The sequence below is a fragment of the Neoarius graeffei genome, chromosome 11, assembly GCF_027579695.1.
Source record: "Neoarius graeffei isolate fNeoGra1 chromosome 11, fNeoGra1.pri, whole genome shotgun sequence".
NCBI classification, from domain to species: domain Eukaryota; kingdom Metazoa; phylum Chordata; class Actinopteri; order Siluriformes; family Ariidae; genus Neoarius; species Neoarius graeffei.
Window position 1 is genome coordinate 74,129,129 of NC_083579.1, and position 22,242 is coordinate 74,151,370.

At 43.0% G+C, this 22,242-nt stretch overlaps 1 protein-coding gene across 1 annotated transcript in view; it reads right to left on the bottom strand.

Moving 5' to 3' along the window:
• Positions 1–22,242, bottom strand: part of kif6 (kinesin family member 6) — a 289,502-nt gene that overhangs the window by 203,321 nt on the left and 63,939 nt on the right. The window contains exons 7-9 of the mRNA XM_060932833.1: positions 14,730–14,936; positions 11,174–11,317; positions 7,749–7,835 (exon numbers count right to left, since the gene is read on the bottom strand). Of these exons, the coding sequence (XP_060788816.1) occupies positions 7,749–7,835; positions 11,174–11,317; positions 14,730–14,936 (438 nt within the window). The remainder of the gene's footprint in view (positions 1–7,748; positions 7,836–11,173; positions 11,318–14,729; positions 14,937–22,242) is intronic.

Below are 22,242 nucleotides of genomic sequence, written 5' to 3' on the forward strand. Positions count from 1 at the left end.
TTCTTGTATTTACATTTTTCACTGTGTCTTTAAACCTTTCTACTTTCTCCTTCCCTGTGCTACCACATCTGAAGCATCTGCATAAACACACACTCAGGCAGATAAACACTGATGTAGGCTTAAATTCCAATGAGAGAAACAGCTACATGTGAGCATCCAGATAACTCCTGCCACATAGGCAATAAAAATTAAAGCTAGACGGCCTTTCCATTTCGTAAAATCAGTGAAATTTAGTTCCCTCTGAAATTTGGTTATTGTGATACACGTTTATTTCTGTAATATCTCACAAAATATCAGGCCATTTTGTGGCTGTGAAGTTATTTAATTTGAGGGGATTAAAGCAGATAATGTGCATGAAATCGCTCGCTTCGCACAGCCAAGCAGACAGAGCACATGCGCAGGGTTACCTTCTTCTTCTTTTGGGTTTTACGGCAGCTGGCATCCACAGTGTTGCATTACTGCCATCTACAGGTTTACCTTGACCATACATTGACTTCTATCATTCTGTCGCTAAACAAACAGCTGAGCACACCGAGATGCTCGCTGACCGCCGATATTTATTAGTTTGGTCCTGCGTTTCCTTTCCTTCGCAACATAACGTCTTTTCTTCTCACTTTCCATTACTGTAGTTGGTCTTTCATATTTCATTCGCACACTTACGTCCTCCGTTTTTCTCTCCTGTTTCATATTTGGATCCCACAATGCCTTGCATGAACGGGGAAAGCCCACCACGTGATGCATGACATAGTATCTTGAATTGGGTCATGGTGAAGCAGGAAAAAATAGCAGAGAATTTAGGGCCACGTGGCTCTGACTTCATTAATTGTTCTATTTAAAAAAATTTTTAAAAACTAATAAAATTGCAAGTCTGTGATTCGAATTCAGTAGCTTTCAGTCCACTCAACAAAAATAATTGGGTGTTAGGGAAAAATAATTTTTATGACCTAAACTTGAAAAATCTGAAAGGCATTTAAAAGTCACACACTGTCAAATTAGACAGTCTTCATGGCCTGTCTAAGGAGACAAGTACGCCCATCCGCTTTGCCAGAGTCGGCCATTTAAATGTCCATTTTGAGTTGATTATGATCAATCAGAAAGGAATTGGCTTCCATGTTCAACTAACGCAGCTGTGTGTGTTGCTCAGTGGTTTTGAGGACTTTTTATGTCACGTCTCTAGATGTCTGGCTCTGCCCAAACCCAAAAAATACATCTCAGCAAACAGCATGCATCATGCCCTGAGGTTAATGCGAGATGAGGCTCCGGGTCCAGCAAGCCAGGAGTTTTATTCTGGACTGTGAAACCACGCAGGAACCACAGAGAGTAGCATCAGCTCCAAGTGTCTGAGAATAAACTAGCGGTGCGCGAGGAGCAAAGCAATGACATCAGTATCTGGACAAAAAGGATGGTGGTAGATTCTGATTTCATGCTCTTCACGTCCAGAAACAAAATGGCCCCAAAACATTGACAAGGCTGACTTAGTTTATAGGTTTGCTTAGTTTTCTATTATAGATTTAAAGATAGCTGATTCTAAGTAAATAAATGGCAAAAATAAATGAGGTTAGGCAAACAGGATTACAGGTATAATCAAGCTCGTTCAAGTTTTCTGCATGTGTAAGCACTCTTTTGAATAGTCACAATGGACTATCTAGAGTTCACTGTACTTTCTTATAATCTTTAGCTAAATAAATGAAACAAGTCCTTGGCTGTCTGATCAAGTCAAAATGTCTGCACAAATCTAATTGTTCTGGTTCTTCAGGGCTTTGAAGATTCATGATCCTCTGCTAGAAAGGATCAAGGAGGATCAATAAGTGCTTAGTGAGCACTGATCCATGCATTGGCTACTTGACGAGATGTAGGTTTATGGCTAAGAACAGTGAAAGTCAGTAGACCATGAAGAAGAGCAGCTGCTCATGTGTGCTTTACTTTTGTATAAATAACAGTGAAGCATGAAGTTCTTATAAACAATAAAGATATACTAAGAGAAAGTGGATCTATCATTCATGAGACATGTTTTAAGACAGGCTCTAGTCCGGGAAAAATAGTCTATTTATTCCTGAATTCGCTTTAGCATCCTTCTTTTTAACTACATGGTTGTTTTATGATGAGTGGGTGACTGGGTAGTAGCTTCTGAGTCAAATGGTAGCTGCAGGATATGAACCGTGCCTCAATCTCTCCCAGGCAGACACTGGTTCAATTAATAGGCAACCGCAGACACTCTTAAAAATACTTCTCTGGGGTTCGAAACTGGGCAGCCAAGCCCTAAAAGCCGTACCAATGGAAAAGGCTTAGAAGAAAGATGGTAGTTCAGAGCGGAGGTGATTATGGGCCCATAGGTGACAGAGGTATACTCCGTCTACATGCCTTCATATGGAAAGTCTCTGCGCTGAGCTGGATAATAAGTCCAATCAGCACTGATGCAAAAAAGATTGGAACTGTGCATTTTCCTGCCTTAACCTTCCCACAAAATGTTCCATAAGAGAAGATTCAATAGTTTGCCTCCAGTGAAAACAAAATCAGGAGCATTCACTCATTGCAGAATGTTTGCTTTCGCTCTCAATGGAGTCAACAGTCACACTCAGGAGATGATGGATGAGATGCAGGCATGCTGGGGAAAGCCCACTGTATCCCTCAACACAGCCAGGGTTTAGAGATCAGCTTCAGGCTAATTTGGGGAACTGCCTGAGCCAAGTGGGTTTGAAGTTACATCATGACTGCACTCTTGGTTTTGCAAATATCTGGTAATCTAAAGAGTACTTGTATCCACATAACAAGCAGCTGTTTACCATTTAAACCAACATCAGCAGCAAGCCATCTTTGCTATGCAATGGCCTAATAATAATAATAATAATAATCATTATTATTATTATCATCATCATCATCATCAATTCAATTTATATCGCACCTTTCTCACACCCAAGGTCGCTTTACAATTGGGGGAAAAAAAAGAAAGCGAGTCCACCAAAAGAGGGTCAGGATATAATTCCAATGGTGAGCACAGAAGCACTGCCACACAGAGTGCTGGTATGTCCCAAACCACCTGCACAACCGCCACGACGCCACCAGGAAACATCACCTGAAACACCACACCAAGCACAGAAGCACTGCCGCACAGAGTGCTGGGCAACCTCGATGTAAACATCGATCTACACAAACACAAAAAAGAAAAACAAAAGGAAAGAAAAAAAGAAAAACAAGATCAACTGTGAGCTACTGCTCACTTACGTATCCCCCCGCTCTCGCTTACATCAGAATGCAAGCGATCAAAGGAATAGGACACTTATTATGAATGTTGACTTCAACAAATATCCCTCCTTGAATCACCACCTTAACATGGTGGAGGGGTTTGATTGCCTCAGGGATTCTAGAAGCTATGTTGTTGGGGCATTTGCCCCTGGTAGGGTCTCCCAAGGCAAATAGGTCCTAGATGAAAGGTCAGACAAAGAGCAGTTCAAAATGACCCTTATGAAAGGAAAAACAGGTATCCGAGTACCCTTGCCCAGACCAGGGATACCAGGGCCCCACCCTGGAGCCAGGCCTGGGGGGGAAGGGCTTGTCGGTGAACACCTGGTGGCCGGGCCTATGTCTGTGGGGCCCAGCCGGGCCCAGCCCCAATGAGCAACACGGAACCACTCTCCTGTGGACCCACCACCCGCAGGTGGTGCCGTAAGGGTCCGGTGCACTGTGGATTGGGTGGCAGCCAAAGGCGGAGGTGCTGGGGTACTGATCCCTGGCTGACAAAACTGGCATTTGGGACATGGAATATCACCGCTCTGGTGGGAAAGGAGCCTTAGCTTGTGCATGAGGTTGAGCGGTACCGACTAGACATAGTTGGGCTCACCTCAACGCATAGCTTGGGATCTGAAACCATTTTCTGGAGAGGGGTTGGACTCTCTTCTCTGCTGGAGTTGCCAAGGGTGAGCGGCACCGGGCAGGGGTGGGGCTATTGGTAGCCCCCCAGTTCGGCACGCTAACATCGGAGATCACCCCAGTGAATGAGAGGGTCGTTTCCTTGCGCCTTCGGGTTGGAGAACGGTCTCTGTCATTTGCGCTTATGTGCCAAATGGTAGTTCAGAGTACCCGGTCTTCTTGGAGTCCTTGAATGGGGTGCTAGACAGTGCACCATGAGAGGACGCCATTGTTTTACTGGGGGACTTCAATGCTCACATGGGCAATGACGGTGAGACCTGGGAGGGGTGTGATTGGGAGGAATGGCCTGCCTGATCTGAACCTGAGTTGTGTTCAGTTGTTGGACTTCTGTGCCATGCACGGTTTGGCCATAACGAACACCATGTTCGAGCATAAGGGTGTCCATAAGTGCATGTGGCACGAGGACACCCTAGGCCGTAGATCGGTGATTGACTTTGTAGTGGTTTCATCTGATCTGCGACCGTATGTCTTAGACACTCGGGTGAAGAGAGGAACAGAACTGTCAACTGATCATTACCTGGAGGCGAGCTGGATCAGATGGCAGGGGAGGAGGCCAGACAGGTACTTGGCAGGCCCAAACGTGTAGTGAGTTTGCTGGGAACGTCTGGCGGAGGCTCCCGTCTGTCGGATTTTCAACAGCCACATCCGGCATAGCTCCAATTGCATACCGGGGGAGGATGGGGACATTGAGTCCGAGTGGACCATATTCTGCACCTCCATTGCTGAGGCAGCCATGCAGAGCTGCGGCTGCAAGGTTGTTGATGCCTGTCATGGCGGTAATCCCTGAACCTGGTGGTGGACACCTGTGGTGAGGGGAGCTGTCAAGCTGAAGGAGTCCTATCGGGCTTGGTTAGCCTGTGGGTCTCCAGAGGCAGCTGACAGATACCAATGGGCCAAGCGGAATGGGGCTCTGGCAGTCACTGAAGCAAAAACTCTGGTGTGGAAGGAGTTTGGCCAGGCCATGGAAAGTGACTTTCAGTTGGCCTCGAAGAGATTCTGGCAAACCGTCTGGCACCTCAGGAAGGGGAAGCAGTGCTCTGTCTGTACTGTTTACAGCGAGGATGGAGTGCTGTTGACCTCAACTGGGGACATAGTCCAATGGTGGAAGGAATACTTTGAGGATCTCCTCAATCCCACCTTCATGTTGTCTGAGGAGGATGCAGAGTCTGAGGGTGCTTGGGAGAACTCACCCATCACAGGGTCTGAGGTTGCCGAGGTGGCTAAAAAGCTCCTCAGTGGCCGGGCTCCGGGGGTGGATGAGATTTGTCCTGAGTTCCTGAAGGCACTGGATGTTGTTGGGCTGTCTTGGCTGACATGCCTCTTCAACATTGTGTGAAGGTCGGAGACAGTGCCTCTGGATTGGCAGACTGGGGTGGTGGTACCCCTTTTTAAAAAGGGGGACCAGAGAGTGTGTTCCAAGTATAGGGGGATCACACTTCTCAGCCTCCCTGGGAAAGCCTATGCTGGGGTGCTGGAGAGGAGAGTGCGGTTGATAGTCGAACCTCGGATTCAGGAGGAACAATGCGATTTTCATCCTGGGCATGGAACACTGGACCAGTTCTTTACCCTTGCAAGGGTACTGGAGGGTGTATAGGAGTTTACCCAACTGGACTTGGAGAAGGCTTGTGACCATGTCCCTCGTGGTGCCCTGTGGGGGGTGCTTCAGGAGTATGGGGTTCAGGGCCCACTACTGCAGGCCATTTGGACCCTGTATGACCAGAGTAGGAGTTCAGTTCGCATTGCCGGCAGTAAGTCGGACTCATTCCTGGTGCATGTGGGACTCCGCAAGGGCTGCCCTTTGTCACTGGTTCTGTTCATAACTTTTATTGACAGAATTTCTAGGCGCAGCCAAGGGGCGGAGGGTGTCCGGTTTGGTGGCAGCAGGATCATGTCTCTGCTTTTTGTGGATGTGGTCCTGTTGGCTTCATCAATCTGTGACTTACAGCATGCGCTGGGATGGTTTGCAGCTGAGTGCGAAGCGGCTGGGATGAGGATCAGCACCTCCCAGTCCATGGCCATGGCGTTCAGCCGGAAATCAGTGGAGTACCTACTCTGGGTCAGGGGGGAGTTGCTACCTAAAGTGGAGGAGTTTAAGTATCTCAGGGTTTTGTTCACGAGTGAGGGTAAGGAGGAGCGGGAGTTGGACAGACGGATCAGGGCAGCGTCAGCAGTGATGCGGACGCTAAATCAGTCTGTTGTGGTAAAGAGAGAGCTGAGCCAAAAGGCAAAGCTCTCAATTTACTGATCCATTTACGTTCCCACTCTCACCTGTGGTCACGAGCTATGGGGAGTGACTGAAAGAATGAGATTGTGGATACAAGCGGTAGAAATTAGTTTTCTCCACAGGGTGGCTTGGCTCTCCCTTTGAGACAGGGTGAGAAACTTGGTCATTTGGGAGAGACTCAGAGTAGAACCGCTGCTCCTCCACCTTGAAAAGGAGTCAGCCGAGGTGGTTCGGGCACCTTGTTAGCATGCCCCCTGGACGCCTCCCAAGGGAGGTTTTTTGGGCATGCCCCACCAGGAGGAGACCCCGGGGCAGACCCAGGACACACTGGAGAGACCTGAAAATGGTATAGAACCCCAAGCTGAAGCTACCAAGTGGCTATGATTTGTGGTTGCTGAGAAAAAGGGCGTTTCGGACGGACAGAGATACGGACGGACAAAGGTAAACCAGTATACTCCCCCTCCTTCAGAGCGGGGGTATAATTAATAAATAATAATGAAAAGCTCTGGTGAAAAGCGGCAGTCAAAATGCGCATGGCGTACTCTCAACCGGAAACCAGTTACGAGACCGGTAATGGTTAGAGAAGCAACTTTGGAACCAAAAGGTTGCCAGTTAAATTACCTGGACCAGCAGGAATGGCTGACGTGCCCTTGAGCAAGGCACCTAACCCCCAACTGCTCCTCAGGGTACTCTGGGTGTGTTGTACATCACTCTGGAGAAGAGCATCTGCTACGGTAAATGCCTGTAATGTAATGTAATGGTGGTTTCAGGTTATTTAGTAAGTGTGCCTGAGGCACAATCAGTAGAGCATAATCTATGCCAGTGAATGATATGCCATAACAATATTACTGTGGGGCGGCACGGTGGTGTAGTGGTTAGCGCTGTCGCCTCACAGCAAGAAGGTCCTGGGTTCGAGCCCCGGGGCCGGCGAGGGCCTTTCTGTGCGGAGTTTGCATGTTCTCCCCGTGTCCGCGTGGGTTTCCTCCGGGTGCTCCGGTTTCCCCCACAGTCCAAAGACATGCAGGTTAGGTTAACTGGTGACTCTAAATTGACCGTAGGTGTGAATGTGAGTGTGAATGGTTGTCTGTGTCTATGTGTCAGCCCTGTGATGACCTGGCGACTTGTCCAGGGTGAACCCCGCCTTTCGCCCGTAGTCAGCTGGGATAGGCTCCAGCTTGCCTGCGACCCTGTAGAAGGATAAAGCGGCTAGAGATAATGTGATGTGTGTGTGTGAATATTACTGTGTCGTGTCGGAATGAAAATATGATACAAGCTATTGACAACATTCAAATGTTGCTCTTCTACATTTTGTTGATGTGCAAAGACTTGCAGCCAGTCCTGGTGATGACATGGTGGTATGAGGACCAGGTAAGCACAGGTGTGAAGGGCAAGAGAACTCTAGTCTCGTTCCACCCACTCAGTCAAGCCCCATTGCTTTGCCAGTTTCAAGGTCCAGATTTATGATTAATTTTTGTAAAATGTTAGGTAATGAGGGAAACATCAGAGCTGACTGCACACAGTATCTAAAATGATGCAAGAACAAAACAGGAGAAAAATATAATGACAAAGAGGCAAAAGGACAGGAATTCAGACTCACTAGTGCTGGATCCAGCTCCTCATTGACGACAGCTTCGTTTTTAATCATGGCCACTCTCTGAGCAAAACGGCAGGTGGAGATCGACTCCTAAGATAGAGGCACAAGTTAACACATGAGATTTAAAATTATGTATTCTTTTACCTTAACTTCCAGATTATTATCTACTTTCACTGGCCATTTTGTCAAGGTACCAACTATATAGGTCACTTTGGAGGTATTATAATTACTGACTGCAACTCATCTATTGCCTAGTGCATTTTGTTAGCCCCTACCTCTTCATCCCAAACACTGATGGAAAGGGACCACCATAAGACCAGAAGACGGACTCTTCTCAGCACTAATGTGGTAGCAGACCTGCCAGGATTTACAGTATATGTGGATCAAATAAGCTTTTGGATCTCAACCTGGCCTGGGCAACTTCCCTCGTTGTCCCTCATCATAGAAGGGCTGTTCAGGGCTCAATATTCACTTTTTTATCCACTTGTCCAGTCAGACAAGCAGCAAGATTTTTCACTTGTCCTGACCCTAACCATGTATTTACTAGTTCAGTGAAAGGAAAGTGGTTCACAAAAGTTTATCAAAAAGCAGGGATAGTTATGATAATCATTAAGCTTTCATGATTTATTAACTTTCAATAAAACCCACACTTTAACTGTAACAATCAAAAATAAATAAATAAATAAATAAATAAATAAACTATCCAATGCCCCATTATGGTGTATGTGGTGTTATAACCGATTACCTGATCTGCAGTTTTAAGAGTCAGACTCACCCAAATTCAAAACTTCTGGAGGAAATAAATTTAAATCTTGATTAATCCAGTAAAACTTGAAGCATACATTAATTGAAAGAAAACAAAGTTGGACATGATAAGGGTAACAGAATCATGCTGTGAATGAAAACAAACCATGAGTTCAACACTGTCGTAAAATTCCCAGGAAATATTTTATGACATTTGTGATGGTTAATGTGTCCCAAACACAAAAAATAAAATAAAATAAAATAATAATAATAATATCAGAATAAAATGAAGATTCACCACAGATATTTATTTTATTGAGGTGTTTGATCACCATTTCTCCCATTTCAATTAATTCAAAGTCTAATAATCTAGAATTAGATATCATGCCGTGGTTATTTTTACACATGCACCTGCTGTACTCGATTTCCCTGGAATTCTGTAAACAATAACACAGCCAGATCCAGGGGATTGAACTAGTTTTGTTGGAACTTTATTGATGCAACACTTGAATAATTACTATAAAAATGGTGATTTTCAACTAATATTTAACTTATCCTGTTGGACAGGCAGATACAGAGTTTGACTTGTCTGGATCAAACATTTGGTTGTCTCGGACAGTCAGACGACCGTTAATGTCGAGCCCTGCTGTTAGATCTGTATCTGAGGTAGCAGAGTTGTTCATACCTGCCCATTATACATGGACAGTTATAGATTATAGCTCATTTTCCGGTGCATAATTTAATGTTAATCATCCCAGAGTCCATTATGAGTGTCAGATTCTGATGACAGCATCAATGTTGACTGGATATTTTTGGTTGATGGACAGTTAAAAACCCAATAATGACTCAGGCACAGACTAGTCAGTAATTGTAAAGCTACAAAGTGAACCTACATCAGAGGTGACAAAATGACCAAGGACTGTAGATACAAGGCATGCATTCCTTCATACATTTTGAACTCAAACAATGAATAATGACATGTCCAGTCATTTTCATATGCTACTACTAGAAATTCAGAATGACCTGGATGACTAAAACCATTTACAGACGTTCTTTCATCTTGTATCACAACAGTTTCCTCTTATAAATTACAACCCCAATTCCAAAAAAGTTGGGACACTGTGTAAAACATAAATAAAACAAATGTGATAATTTGCAAATCATGGAAACCCTATATTTAATTAAAAATAGTACAAAGACAACACATCAAATATTGAAACTGAGAAATTTTATTGTTTTTTGAAAAATATATGCTCATTTTGAATTTGATGTCAGCAACATATTTCAGAAAAGTTGGGACGGGGCAACAAAAGACTGAAAAAGTTGTATAATGCTAAAAAAAAAATCTAATCTGGTTAATTGGCAACAGATCAGTAAGACGACTGGGTCTAAAAAGAGCATCCTAGAGAGGCAGAGTCTCGGTAAAGATAGGGAGGGGTTCACCACTCTGTGAAAGACTGCGTGGGCAAACAGTGCAACAATTTAAGAATAACGTTCCTCAATGTAAAACTGCAAAGAATTTGGGGATCACATTATCTGTGGTCCATAATATCATGAAAAGATTCAGAGAATCTGGAGAAATCTCTGCATGCAAGAGACAAGGCTGAAAACTGACACTGGATGCCTGTGATCTTCAGGCCCTCAGACGACACTGCATTAAAAGCAGACACGTGTCTGTAGTGGAAATCACTGTATGGGCTCAGGAACACTTCAGAAAACCATCGTCTGTGAAAACAATTCATTATTACATCCACAAATGCAAGTTAAAACCAGATATAAACAATATCCAGAAACACTGCCACCTTCTCTGGGCCAGAGCTCTTTCACAATGGACTGAGGCAAAGTGGAAAACTGTCCCGAGGTCTGACGAAATCAAAAGTAAAAATTCTTTTTAGAAATCATGAACATTACATCCTCCAGACTAAAGAAGAGAGGGACCATCCGGCTTATCAGTGCACAATTCAAAAGCCAGCATCTATGATGGTATGAGGGGGCATTAGTGCACATGACATGGGTGGCTTGTACATCTCGGAAGGCATCATTAATGCTGAATGATATATAAATGTTTCAGAGCAATATGCTGCCATCCAGACAAAAACTTTTTCAGGGAAGGCCTTCCTTCTTTCAACAAGACAATGCCAAACCACTTTCTGCACATATTAAAACTGTATTGTTCCATAGTAAAAGAGTCCAGGTGCTAAAGTGGCCTGCCTACAGTCCAGACCTGTCTCCTATTTAAAACAATTGGCACATTATGAAGTGCAAAACTCTCTTTCAAAACTATAGCAATTGGTCTCCTCAGTTCCCAAATGTTTACAGAGTATTGTTAAAAGTAGAGGTGATGCAACACAGTGGTAAACATGCCCCTGTTCCTACTTTTCTGAAACGTATTGCTGACATCAAATTCAAAAGGAGCATACATTTTTCAAAACAATAAAATTTCTCAGTTTCAACATTTGATATGTTGTCTTTGTACTATTTCCAGTGAAATCTAGGGTTTCCCTGATTTGCAAATTATTATTTTATTTATAGCTTACACAGCATCCCAGCTTTTTTGGAACTGGGGTTATAGGGCTACTGAGAGATATTACACACACTGCAGTATCTGTATTTATAATGGTCTAATCAAGTCTTTAAAAAAAAAAGCAAACGGTGAGTAGGTGTTAAATGTCACAAAGAATTACATCAACATTCCTCTTCTCCACGGACACCATGGCGATCATAGTGGTCATGCAGTTGCCCCCCAGACTGTCTCTGAGCACAGAGGTCATCATGGAGTTTCGGTAAGGAATGTGAGAGCGATTCTTCTCTGACAGAGCTGTGATGACCTGTAATAAAACCATTAATAAGGACATGACTGTAGGCAGTGTCTATTTTCAGCACTGGTTCATATCTTTATCATTAACATTCTCTATTCAGATTAAAGGAACTGGGCAAATTTCCCTCACAGTCTACACTGCCAATAAAAAAGAACCCCTGATGTGAACATTTTTGGTTAAACCTCAAGTCATGGGTTTTCTTTAAGCAAATTATGAATAGGCTTGAGTGAATTGAGATATGTTCATGCCTTTTGACTGTTACAGTAGAGTACAACCCCTGGCAAAAAATTTAAATTAAAATCACTACTGTTGGAGGATGCTCGTTCGGCTTTTTTAAAAAATCAGTTCACAGATATGACAAAACTACTTTTGTTTAAAAGGTAGGCTGCCTTTCAGAGTTTTCAAGTTTAGATCATAAAAAAGAATTTTACCTGACATCCAATTATTTTTTTTCGACTCCAAAAGCTACTGAATTTGAATCACAGACTTCCGATTTTATTACTTTTTTTTCCTAAAAGAACAATGAATTTAGAGTCCCGTGGCCCTAAATTCTCTGCCATTTTTTCCTACTTCACCGTGACCTCGCTCAAGATACTACGACATGCATGACATGGTGGGCTTTCCCCGTTCATACAAGGCATTATGAGGTACACATTTGAAACAGGAGAGAAACAGGTGGCACGGTGGTGTAGTGGTTAGCATGGTCGCCTCACAGCAAGAAGGTTCCGGGTTCGAACCCAGCGGCCGGCGAGGGCCTTTCTGTGTGGAGTTTGCATGTTCTCCCCGTGTCTGCGTGAGTTTCCTCTGGGTGCTCCGGTTTCCCCCACAGTCCAAAGACATGCAGTTAGGTTGACGTGGGGTGGCCTTGGGCTGAGGTGCCCTTGAGCAAGGTACCGAACCCCTGACTGCTCCCTGGGCAGTCCCACTGCTCTGGGTGTGTGTGTGTTCACTGCTTCAGATGGGTTAAATGCAGAGGATGAATTTCACTGTGCTTGAAGTGTGCATGTGACAAATAAAGGTTTCTTCTTCTAAAAATGGCGGATGTGAGTCTGTGAATGAAACGTGAAAGACCGACTACAGTAACGGAAAGCGAGAAGAAAAGACATTATGTTGCGAAAGATAGGAAACACAGGACCAAACTAATAAATATCGGTGGTCAGCGAGCACCTCGGTGGGATCAGCTGTTCAGTTAGCAACAGAATGATGTAACTGTCAGTGCACAGTCAAGGTAAACCTGTAGATGGCAGTAATGCAACACTGTGAATGCCAGCTGCCATAAAACCCAAAAGAAGAAGAATCAGAAGGTAAACCTGCGCACACGGACTTCCTCTGTCTGCTTGGTTGCGCAAAGCAAGCGAGTTCATGCACATTATTTGCTTTAATCCCCTCAAATTAAATAACTTCCCAGCCACAGAATGGCCTGTTTTTAAAGATATTACAAAAATAAACATATATCACAATTACCAAATTTCAGCACGAAATAAATTTCACCGATTTTATGAAATCAAAAGGCTGTCTAGCTTTAACAACTGAACATTCTGGCTTTGTAAAACATATCTAAAACGAATTAAATTAAATTGTTATTAATGGCATATTTTTTTCCTGATCAAGTAGAGGAAAAAATTTACTGTTCCCATTAAAGCTCTGCATCTTGGTAATATCATCATCAAGTGGACAATAAGATATCCTGGTCTGATCAGATCATGCTGCAAATGTAGCAAAGTCCTTTGCGTCTAAACCGTTTACTCCAACTTATGCGGTTTCACCCCCAGAAGCAGCTGGAGGACTTCTACACGAAAGTTGTACTGCCATCAGTTATGCATGGTTCTAATAGTTTGGGGATCATGCAACAAGACATACTTAAGCAACCTGGAAAAACTCCATGCGAGGGCCGGGCATATTATACATGGACCGTCATGGGATACTACTGCTGAAGAAGTTTTAACACAAACAGGATGGGACAGTTTGGAGACAATGTAGAAGATCTGATTAATGGAGTTGGTCTTCAAATGCATAAAAGGTTATACCGTTACAGAATTCAAGGATTTGTTTACACAGAAGAATTCAAGCTGTGAAAGTAGAAGGAACAAAGACATAATTCTTCCAAGTCCAGAAATGAATTATACTAGGAACTCCATACGATACAGAGGAGCAACAGCATGGAACAGCCTATCTAGCAAGGAGTCAACAGCAAATAACAAATGAATTCAAGCGTTTACGAGCCAAATCTGACATTAGTAGAATAAATTTTGATCTTATTATAGCTGTAACTAAAACACAAAGACAATAGTTGTGCATGCTATTAATTAATTTAATTATCTTCTTCTTTTGGCTCCTCCCGATTAGGGGTCGCCACAGCGGATCTTTCATCTCCATTGCTCCCTGTCTTCCGTATCCTTCTCTACCACACCTGCCACTTTCATGCCCTCTATCACTACATCCATGTATCTCCTCTTTGGCCTTCCTCATTTTCGTGTGTCTGGCAGCTCCATCCTCAACATTCTCCTTCCAACATGCTCTGCATCTCTTCTCAGGATGTGTCCGTACCATCTCAGTCTCATCTCTCTTAGCTTAATTCCCAAAGCTCTCCACATGTGCTGTCCCTCTGATGTGCTCTTTCCTTATCCTGTCCAACCTCCCATCGCAAACCTTAAGATCCTCAACTCCACCACCTCCAACTTTGCCTCCTGTCTCTTCGTTAAGGGTACGGTCTCCAATCCATACATCACAGTTGGTCTCACTACTGTCTTATACATCTTACCTTTCACTTTTGCTGGGACTTTACTATCACAAATGACTCCTGAAATCCTTCTCCAACTGCTCCACCCTGTCTGCACTCCCCTTTCTCACATCACTATCGCAGCCCCCACTTTCCTGCACAGTTGACCCCAGGTACCTGAATTCACCAACTTTCTTTACGTCTACTCCTTGCATCTTCACTCACTCTCATCCCCATTCTCACTGATGCACATGTATTCTGTTTTGCTACTGCTCACCTTCATTCCTCTTTGTTCCAATGCATACCTCCATCTCTCGAAACCCAACTCAAGCCCCTGTCAACTTTTACCACATATCACAATATCACAAAATTTAACATGAAGATGATTAACAAATAATCAACAGATTTTAAGGGGCTTTTTTTGTTTCAAAGATTGTATATATCTGCATGTTTGAATAAAGTTATTCATTCATTCATTATGGAATATTAAAAAAAAAATCACAATTAGTATTTTTTTGCAGCACATTGTATATTTGCTGTTTTGTATTTGGCTGAGCTGTTGCGTTTATGAATTTGCTGTTGGGTTTTTGGTTTGTTAATGAGTCTTGCACTTACAGGCCCCAAAAAGAAATTCTACAGTTTACAAAATTTGACTGACATCACCACAGAAACTATTAGAAACACAGCAGCGTGCCCTCTGACCTGCTCAAGGTAGTGCAGAGACCGGTTGATGTACTTGGCCTCAGTGAGTATCTGGCCCCCCACACCAGTCTTTCCCACCCTCTCAGAGCCAGCCAGGTCCACCAGGTGTAGCTTGGAGCGACGTAACGTGGCTGATCCCGGCTCACGGCTGCACAGGTAAATGGTGAAAATGCAGTGAGAGCGTGTGGAGGCCTGATTCATTGGGGTCTAAGAGATGATGGGCAGAAAATACAGACAGGGCAGGTGAGAAGAAGAGGATGACACTAAGCACATACACATGAAGCGCAGCAGATACGGCCATCAGCAAGGCTGAGGCTTAGCAAGGCTATAAGGTCACAGATCAAAGTGTGCGAAAAAATTTAAGATGAATAAATAAAGTGCATTTGAGTGTATTATAATTTAATCTGAGTTTACTAGTAAGCATAGAAATTGAGAAGTGCAATAAATCTCTAGTATACATGTATACAGTTTAGCATTGATGTACTGGTTTGTCCAAGGAAAAGAAGTCCACTAAGTTTTACTGTATGTTTACTTTTTATATATAAATATTACTGGATCTAAGCATACTTCAAGAGATGCCCACTCTGTGCCAAGCAACTTATTATTTGGCATTTAGATGTACTAGCAATGTTTACTAGATCACGGTACTTTCAATTAAACCTACAAGTCAATTTATAGCAAGTTATATGAAATCATTAGTATAAATACGCAGGTGATTAGAGGAAATCATGCGCATCGATTCTGATTGGTCGAGAAATTCAGACTATTTCTCAATAATCACCTCGAGTGACTTGGCAAAATGGCGGCCAATCGCTTTGTCACCATAAGTGAGGAAGAATTACAAATGATGAAAGAAAATGCTGTTCCTAAAAGCACTAAAGATGTGATGAAGTTTGGTCTAAAACTATTCAAAGGTAAGATGGAATTGTGATTTATTTTATCGATTTCAAAAGAAAGCATTTTATGTGAGTCTTTGATGTCAGTAGAGGCACTGAAGTCAACAGCGCAACTCAAGCTACAATGGTGCTTGAAAGTTTGTGAACCATTTAGAATTTTCTATATTTCTGCATAAATATGACCTAAAACATCAGATTTTCACACAAGTCCTGAAAGTAGATAAACAGAACCCAGTTAAACAAATGAGACAAAATATTATACTTGGTCATTTATTTATTGAGTAAAATGATCCAATATTACGTATCTGTGAGTGGCAAAAGTATGTGAACTTCTAGGATTAGCAGTTAATTTGAAGGTGAAATTAGAGTCAGGTGTTTTCAATCAATGGGATGACGATCAGGTGTGACTGGGCACCCTGTTTTATTTAAAGAACAGGGATCTATCAAAGTCTGATCTTCACAACACATGTTTGTGGAAGTGTATCATGGCACAAACAAAGGAGATTTCTGAGGACCTCAGAAAAAGTGTTATTGATGCTCATCAGGCTGGAAAAGGTTACAAAACCATCTCTAAAGAGTTTGGACTCTACCAATCCACAGTCAGACAGATTGTGTACAAATGGAGGAAATTCAAGACCATTGTTACCCTCCCCAGGAGTGGTCGACCAACAAAGATCACTCCAAGGGCAAGGCGTGTAATAGTCGGTGAGGTCACAAAGGACCCCAGGGTAACTTCTAAGCAACTGAAGGCTTCTCTCACATTGGCTAATGTTAATGTTCATGAGTCCACCATCAGGAGAACACTGAACAACAATGGTGTGCATGGCAGGGTTGCAAGGAGAAAGCCACTGCTCTCCAAAAATAACACTGCTGCTTGTCTGCAGTTTGCTAAAGATCATGTGGACAAGCCAGAAGGCTATTGGAAAAATGTTTTGTGGATGGATAAGACCAAAATAGAACTTTTTGGTTTAAATGAGACGCGTCGTCTTTGGAGAAAGGAACACACTGCATTCCAGTACTGAACCTTATCCCATCTGTGAAACATGGTGGTGGTAATATCATGGTTTGGGCCCGTTTTGCTGCATCTGGGCCAGGACGGCTTGCCATCATTGATGGAACAATGAATTCTGAATTATACCAGCGAATTCTAAAGGAAAATGTCAGGACATCTGTCCATGAACTGAATCTCAAGAGAAGGTGGGTCATACAGCAAGACAACAATCCTAAGCACACAAGTCGTTCTACCAAAGAATGGTTAAAGAAGAATAAAGTTAATGTTTTGGAATGGCCAAGTCAAAGTCCTGACCTTAATCCAATCGAAATGTTGTGGAAGGACCTGAAGCGAGCAGTTCATGTGAGGAAACCCACCAACATCCCAGAGTTAAAGCTGTTCTGTACGGAGAAATGAGCTAAAATTCCTCCAAGCCGGTGTGCAGGACTGATCAACAGTTACCGAAAATGTTTAGCTGCAGTTACTGCTGCACAAGGGGGTCACACCAGATACTGAAAGCAAAGGTTCACATACTTTTGCCACACACAGATATGTAATATTGGATCATTTCTCCTCAATGAATAAATGACCGAATATAATATTTTTGTCTCATTTGTTTAACTGGCTTCTCTTTATCTACTTTTAGGACTTGTGTGAAAATCTGATGTTGTTTTAGGTCATATTTATGCAGAAATATAGAAAATTCTAAAGGGTTCACAAACTTTCAAGCACCACTGTACAAACATGGCCACTCAGAACTACAACAGCCAGGACTCGCAGCGCCCCCGTCACCAGAATATTGAACTCAGCTGTTGCTCATTACCATCATGCTACTTAAGCCCCTCTCCGACATTGCTTCAGTGCAAAGTATCGTTCTGAGTTTACAGTCCATATCGAGCCTTGTTTTCTCTGCCTGTCTTTACCGTTATTGACTCTCGCAATCCTCGTTACAGCTACGCTTCCTGTTTCGCCTAGGTCACCCTGTTCGCCGTTCGATTGATCCACGCCTGTCTTTGGACTATGATATTTGCTTCACGATTTGGCTTAGGTTTGTTTGCTCGTCGCTTCTTCCTGCAATTATATCAGTAAGTGCCGGCATCCTGACAGTAGCTGAAAAGAATATATCTGATATCCCCCCCCAAAAAAAGCCAGCCAATATTATTATTATTATTATTATTATTATTATTATTATTATTATTATTACTCTTATTATACATACACATTCCTTTCAGGTGTTCAACGCGTCTTTCTCTTTCAAAATTCTCTCAAAATCTTCCATATTTAATGAAGCAAACCTGGCGGCCATATTTGTTTACAAATTGTCCTAGTCACTCGCTAGCATAGAAGTTTTACGTCTCCGACGTGTGATGTCATGTTGTCTTGACAACCATGCAATATCGTAAACCATATTCAACACTCGTTCTCCATTGGGTAGAGTGACGTAATACACATAGGATAAGCGATATGCTAACAATATTGCATGCTACCAAACCAAATGAATGAAACCTGCTAGAGGGGAACAGAACACGTTTTTATTCCATCGAAAAGTGTCCTGTATGTATAATAATCACCAATATTCACTTTGCCTTTGGTGAAAAATTGTTAATTAGAAACTAATCAGGGTCCACATGGTAGTGCAGCTTGTCGCATTGCTGTCTCACAGTAGAGGTCTGCGCGGGTCGGATTTTTCAGTCCCGCTCCCGCCCGCGCCCGCAAAGAATTATGATTTTTCAGTCCCGCTCCCGCCCGCAAAGAATTATGATTTTCAGTCCCGCTCCCGCCCGCGCCTGCCATATTTTGTCCCGCTCCCGCCCGCAAATCCCGCATGATGCAGACATTCGCGTTATTTCTCAGGAAAGTTCTTGTCTTGACACAGCGTGATGGTGCCCCGCCCCCTACTTTGAGTGGATTTGAGCATAAATATCTACAGCTCACGTTCACGTTTGTTATTATTTACCTTGTTTCTGAATTCAGAATGTTGAAATGGCAGCATGTAGACCTAATAATAATAATTATTTAAGTAGGCTAATCATTTAAGTATGCGCTCTCCCATGGTGTGTCTCCTATGAATAATTAGTGTGAAAGGAGAGATGGATCGCACTCTTGAACTTATTCTTTTAGTTACATTTATTTTCAGTTGTTTTTAGCAGCAGGAGGAGACAAACGTTTCGGCTGTTGCCTTCGTCAGTGTCTCTAATAATAATAATTATTATTATTATTATTATTTAAGTAGGCTAATCATTTAAGTATGCGCTCTCCCGTGGTGCGTCTCCTATGAATAATTAGTGTGAAAGGAAGAGGAAAGGAATCGAAAACGTACGAGAGTTATTTACCCTCTCCTGAATCAGAATTCTGATGACCAGCTCATCTAAGGTGTCATTGAGGCATCATGTTAGGCCAAGTTTAAATTAGACCGCATCTGTCTCGTTTTCTTCGCAGATGCACTGTCCGTTTACATTAAACCGCCTGGAAACGCCGGGAAACGGGAATCCGCCAGCGTCCACATATTCAATCCAGATCGTGTCAGCTCCGGTGCTGTGTAAACATTGCGGATACGCGGATACGCTGTGCTGAGCTCTAGCTGGCGTCGTCATTGGACAACATCACTGTGACATCCACCTTCCTGATTCGCTGGCGTTGGTCATGTGACGCGACTGCTGAAAAACGGCGCGGACTTCCGCCTTGTATCACCTTTCATTAAAGAGTATAAAAGTATGAAAATACTGCAAATACTGATGCAAATACTGCCCATTGTGTAGTTATGATTGTCTTTAGGCTTGCCATCCTTCCACTTGCAAGTGGTAAGTGATATGCGCTGGGATCACACACACAGCGGCTCAGTCCCGAATCACTGCTCGTGCGCTCCACTCGCGTGCTCTGTGAGCTGCGCAAGGCCGGAGTGCGCACCCTCCAGAGGGCACTCGCTGTTCAGGGCGGAGTGATTTGGAGCGCAGGATGCCTGCGGAGCCGAGCGTATCCGTGTATTGGTGTTGCTGTGTGCACACTAATCGTTTTAAAAACGTTAATCTGATGATCCGCTGATACGGTCTAATGTAAACATGGGCTTAGTGTGGGTCACTGGAGGCTGGGTGTGAACGGCGAGTCATTAGAGTGATCAAAGGATTGCCCGTTAGGGTGATCAGTGGCAAATTTAAAATGCCATTCCTCACTCAATCTGGCAATCTGACTCTCTCTGCAAATTTAGGCATCTTAAAATGTTTTTATTAATGCCAAATAAAAACATTTTAAGATGCCTAAATTTGCATCTTATGCGCCCGCGCCCGCATATGTGCACTCCCGCTCCCACCCGCGCCCGCATATGTGCACTCCTGCTCCCGCCCGCAATGAGCTTTCAAAATTTGTCCCGCGCCGCACTGCTTTGCGGGACTCCCGCGGGAGTGCAGGGCTCTATCTCACAGCTCCAGAGTCACCGTTTTGACCCTGAACTCAGTCTATACAGAGTTCTCACCATGTCCATTTTTCTTTTTATTTTTTGACCCTACAAAAACATGCCTTGTGGATAAAAGAATAAAAGTTTCCCTTAGGTGTGAATGAATGTGTGTGAATGGTGCTCTGAGATTGACTGGCATCCCAGTATGCCTTGGACCCTGTCCTTCTTCACATGTGGATCTTGTTCTGGGTTCAACAGCTGTGCTGCTGGAAGTGATTGCGGCATATTTAGTGAATTTAATTACTTAATTTTCCCTCTCTTGTCCTGTCTCGCAATTGATTTATCTCATTCTATTGATTCTGATTTATTTAAACAGAAACAGAAAAGTTGGACTCGATCATATTTTCAGTTCTACATTAAAGTGGAGCTTGCAGAAAAGGAAGCTAAGATATCAGCTTATCAGAAGATGACTGGGAGTGGAGATTGGGTGAGAGAGATGAGAGATGAGCAAAGTTAATGAGATGCTTCATATTAAAATAATAATAATAATAATAATAATAATAATAATAATAATAAAGAACCATATGCGAGTTTCCTGACATGTTTCCCAGATTAGAACTGATAGACACCATGTGTGACAAATGACTGGTAAACTATAGTAATCTGAATGAGGTTCTTTCACTAGAGCCAAAAATAACCAGGTCAGACCAGGCCAAACCACGGAGACAGCAGCCTGGTCCTGCGCCAACTCAATGGGATCTTTTCTTCAACGAGTAAAAGATGAGAGACTGTGTGTAGCCTCAAATGACACATTAAAGCAAAGGGAAACCCCACAGCTCAATCAGATCGAGCCTGCTGTATTTACAGGGTGATGACACACAGGACTCTGCTGATGCAGTGCGTGCTTACGGACATGCTCACAAGATTTTCAGCACTCATCTCCACTCATTCAATGTCTTGTTGATTTAGGGCCGGATCGTGAACTGGTGTAAGCCAGACACGTCAGCCGTCTTTGTACGTTTGTCTCAGTTTTGCCATTTAAGTTTCACTTCACCTAAACATTAACTACTGACCAGCCTATTAAATATTACCACATTACTAAGACTAATCAAGGAAAGAAAGCAAAATCTTTTCATATGAACTAGAAATCCCACCAGCAAGCTCTCCAGGAGGCACTGTAAGGACTGTTTGGTACCAACAGCAGCAGAAAGTGTAAAGCTTATGGAGGACTGAAAATTATTTTATCATACATGTTTAATATTTGTCATCAGTAGTCTCTATTTTTGTTACTATTGTAGTTGGGGGAAAACCGAAGGTCAATTTCCTCATTGTGTTTGGTCTAAAACTGCATGTGCTTACAGCCCCTATGTGAAGCATAAATCTCACAGTGAGTCACCCAAATCCACGAGAATGGAAAAGCCAAGACAAGGCTAGAAATGTAATAAAATATTTCCACATTGCTTTGGTGAGAGATATTTATGCCAGAAGGGAACCATCAGGGTCTTCTAGTCCTTCAGAGAAGGCCCGAACAGATCATCTCAAACGTTATATTTAATTTATTTCATTCTTTTATAATTTCATGATAATTATTCTCTTCTAATTTGGCCTCATTTTCTATCAAGTTTGCTTCAGAAATGAAAGGGTTGCTGTCCTGAAAACATTAAAATCGAGTTATCCAATGAGATTTTTGTTTGTTTGTTTGTTTGTTTGTTTGTTTGTTTGTTTGTTTGTTTGTTGTCTTTAGGCTGAGAAGAGTTTAGAGCTGCTCACTCACTGGTTAGGACTTCATTGCCGGAACAGAAGCCCATGGCAGTGTGTGCTTATGTAGGAAGTGACAGATGAATTAACCAATCAGATTTTGATTTATAGGGGGAGGAGCCACAATTTTATCACCCTCGGCCTTCTTGAAGGCCAACGCGAGCTTAACTGCGAGTCGGTGCCGTCAGTGCAGCAACTTTCTAGCTGGTGTAGCGTTTATCAGTAGTGTTAGTGAATGCTAATAAAGCAGTCAAGCCAGTGCTATCGAGAGCAAGTAGCACAGGCTAACAACCGAGAAACTAAGATTTCTGTCTCCAGACTCTTCTTCCACGCTGCACGCTCGCTACAGTATTTTTCACTTAGACTTAAGTATTCATTTCCTGATATAATTTACTCTGTTACTTTTAAAATCAACATCAACAGCTACACACAAAGGAGTGATCTGGCAGCCTGCCACTAATCCCTTGCAAAATCCTT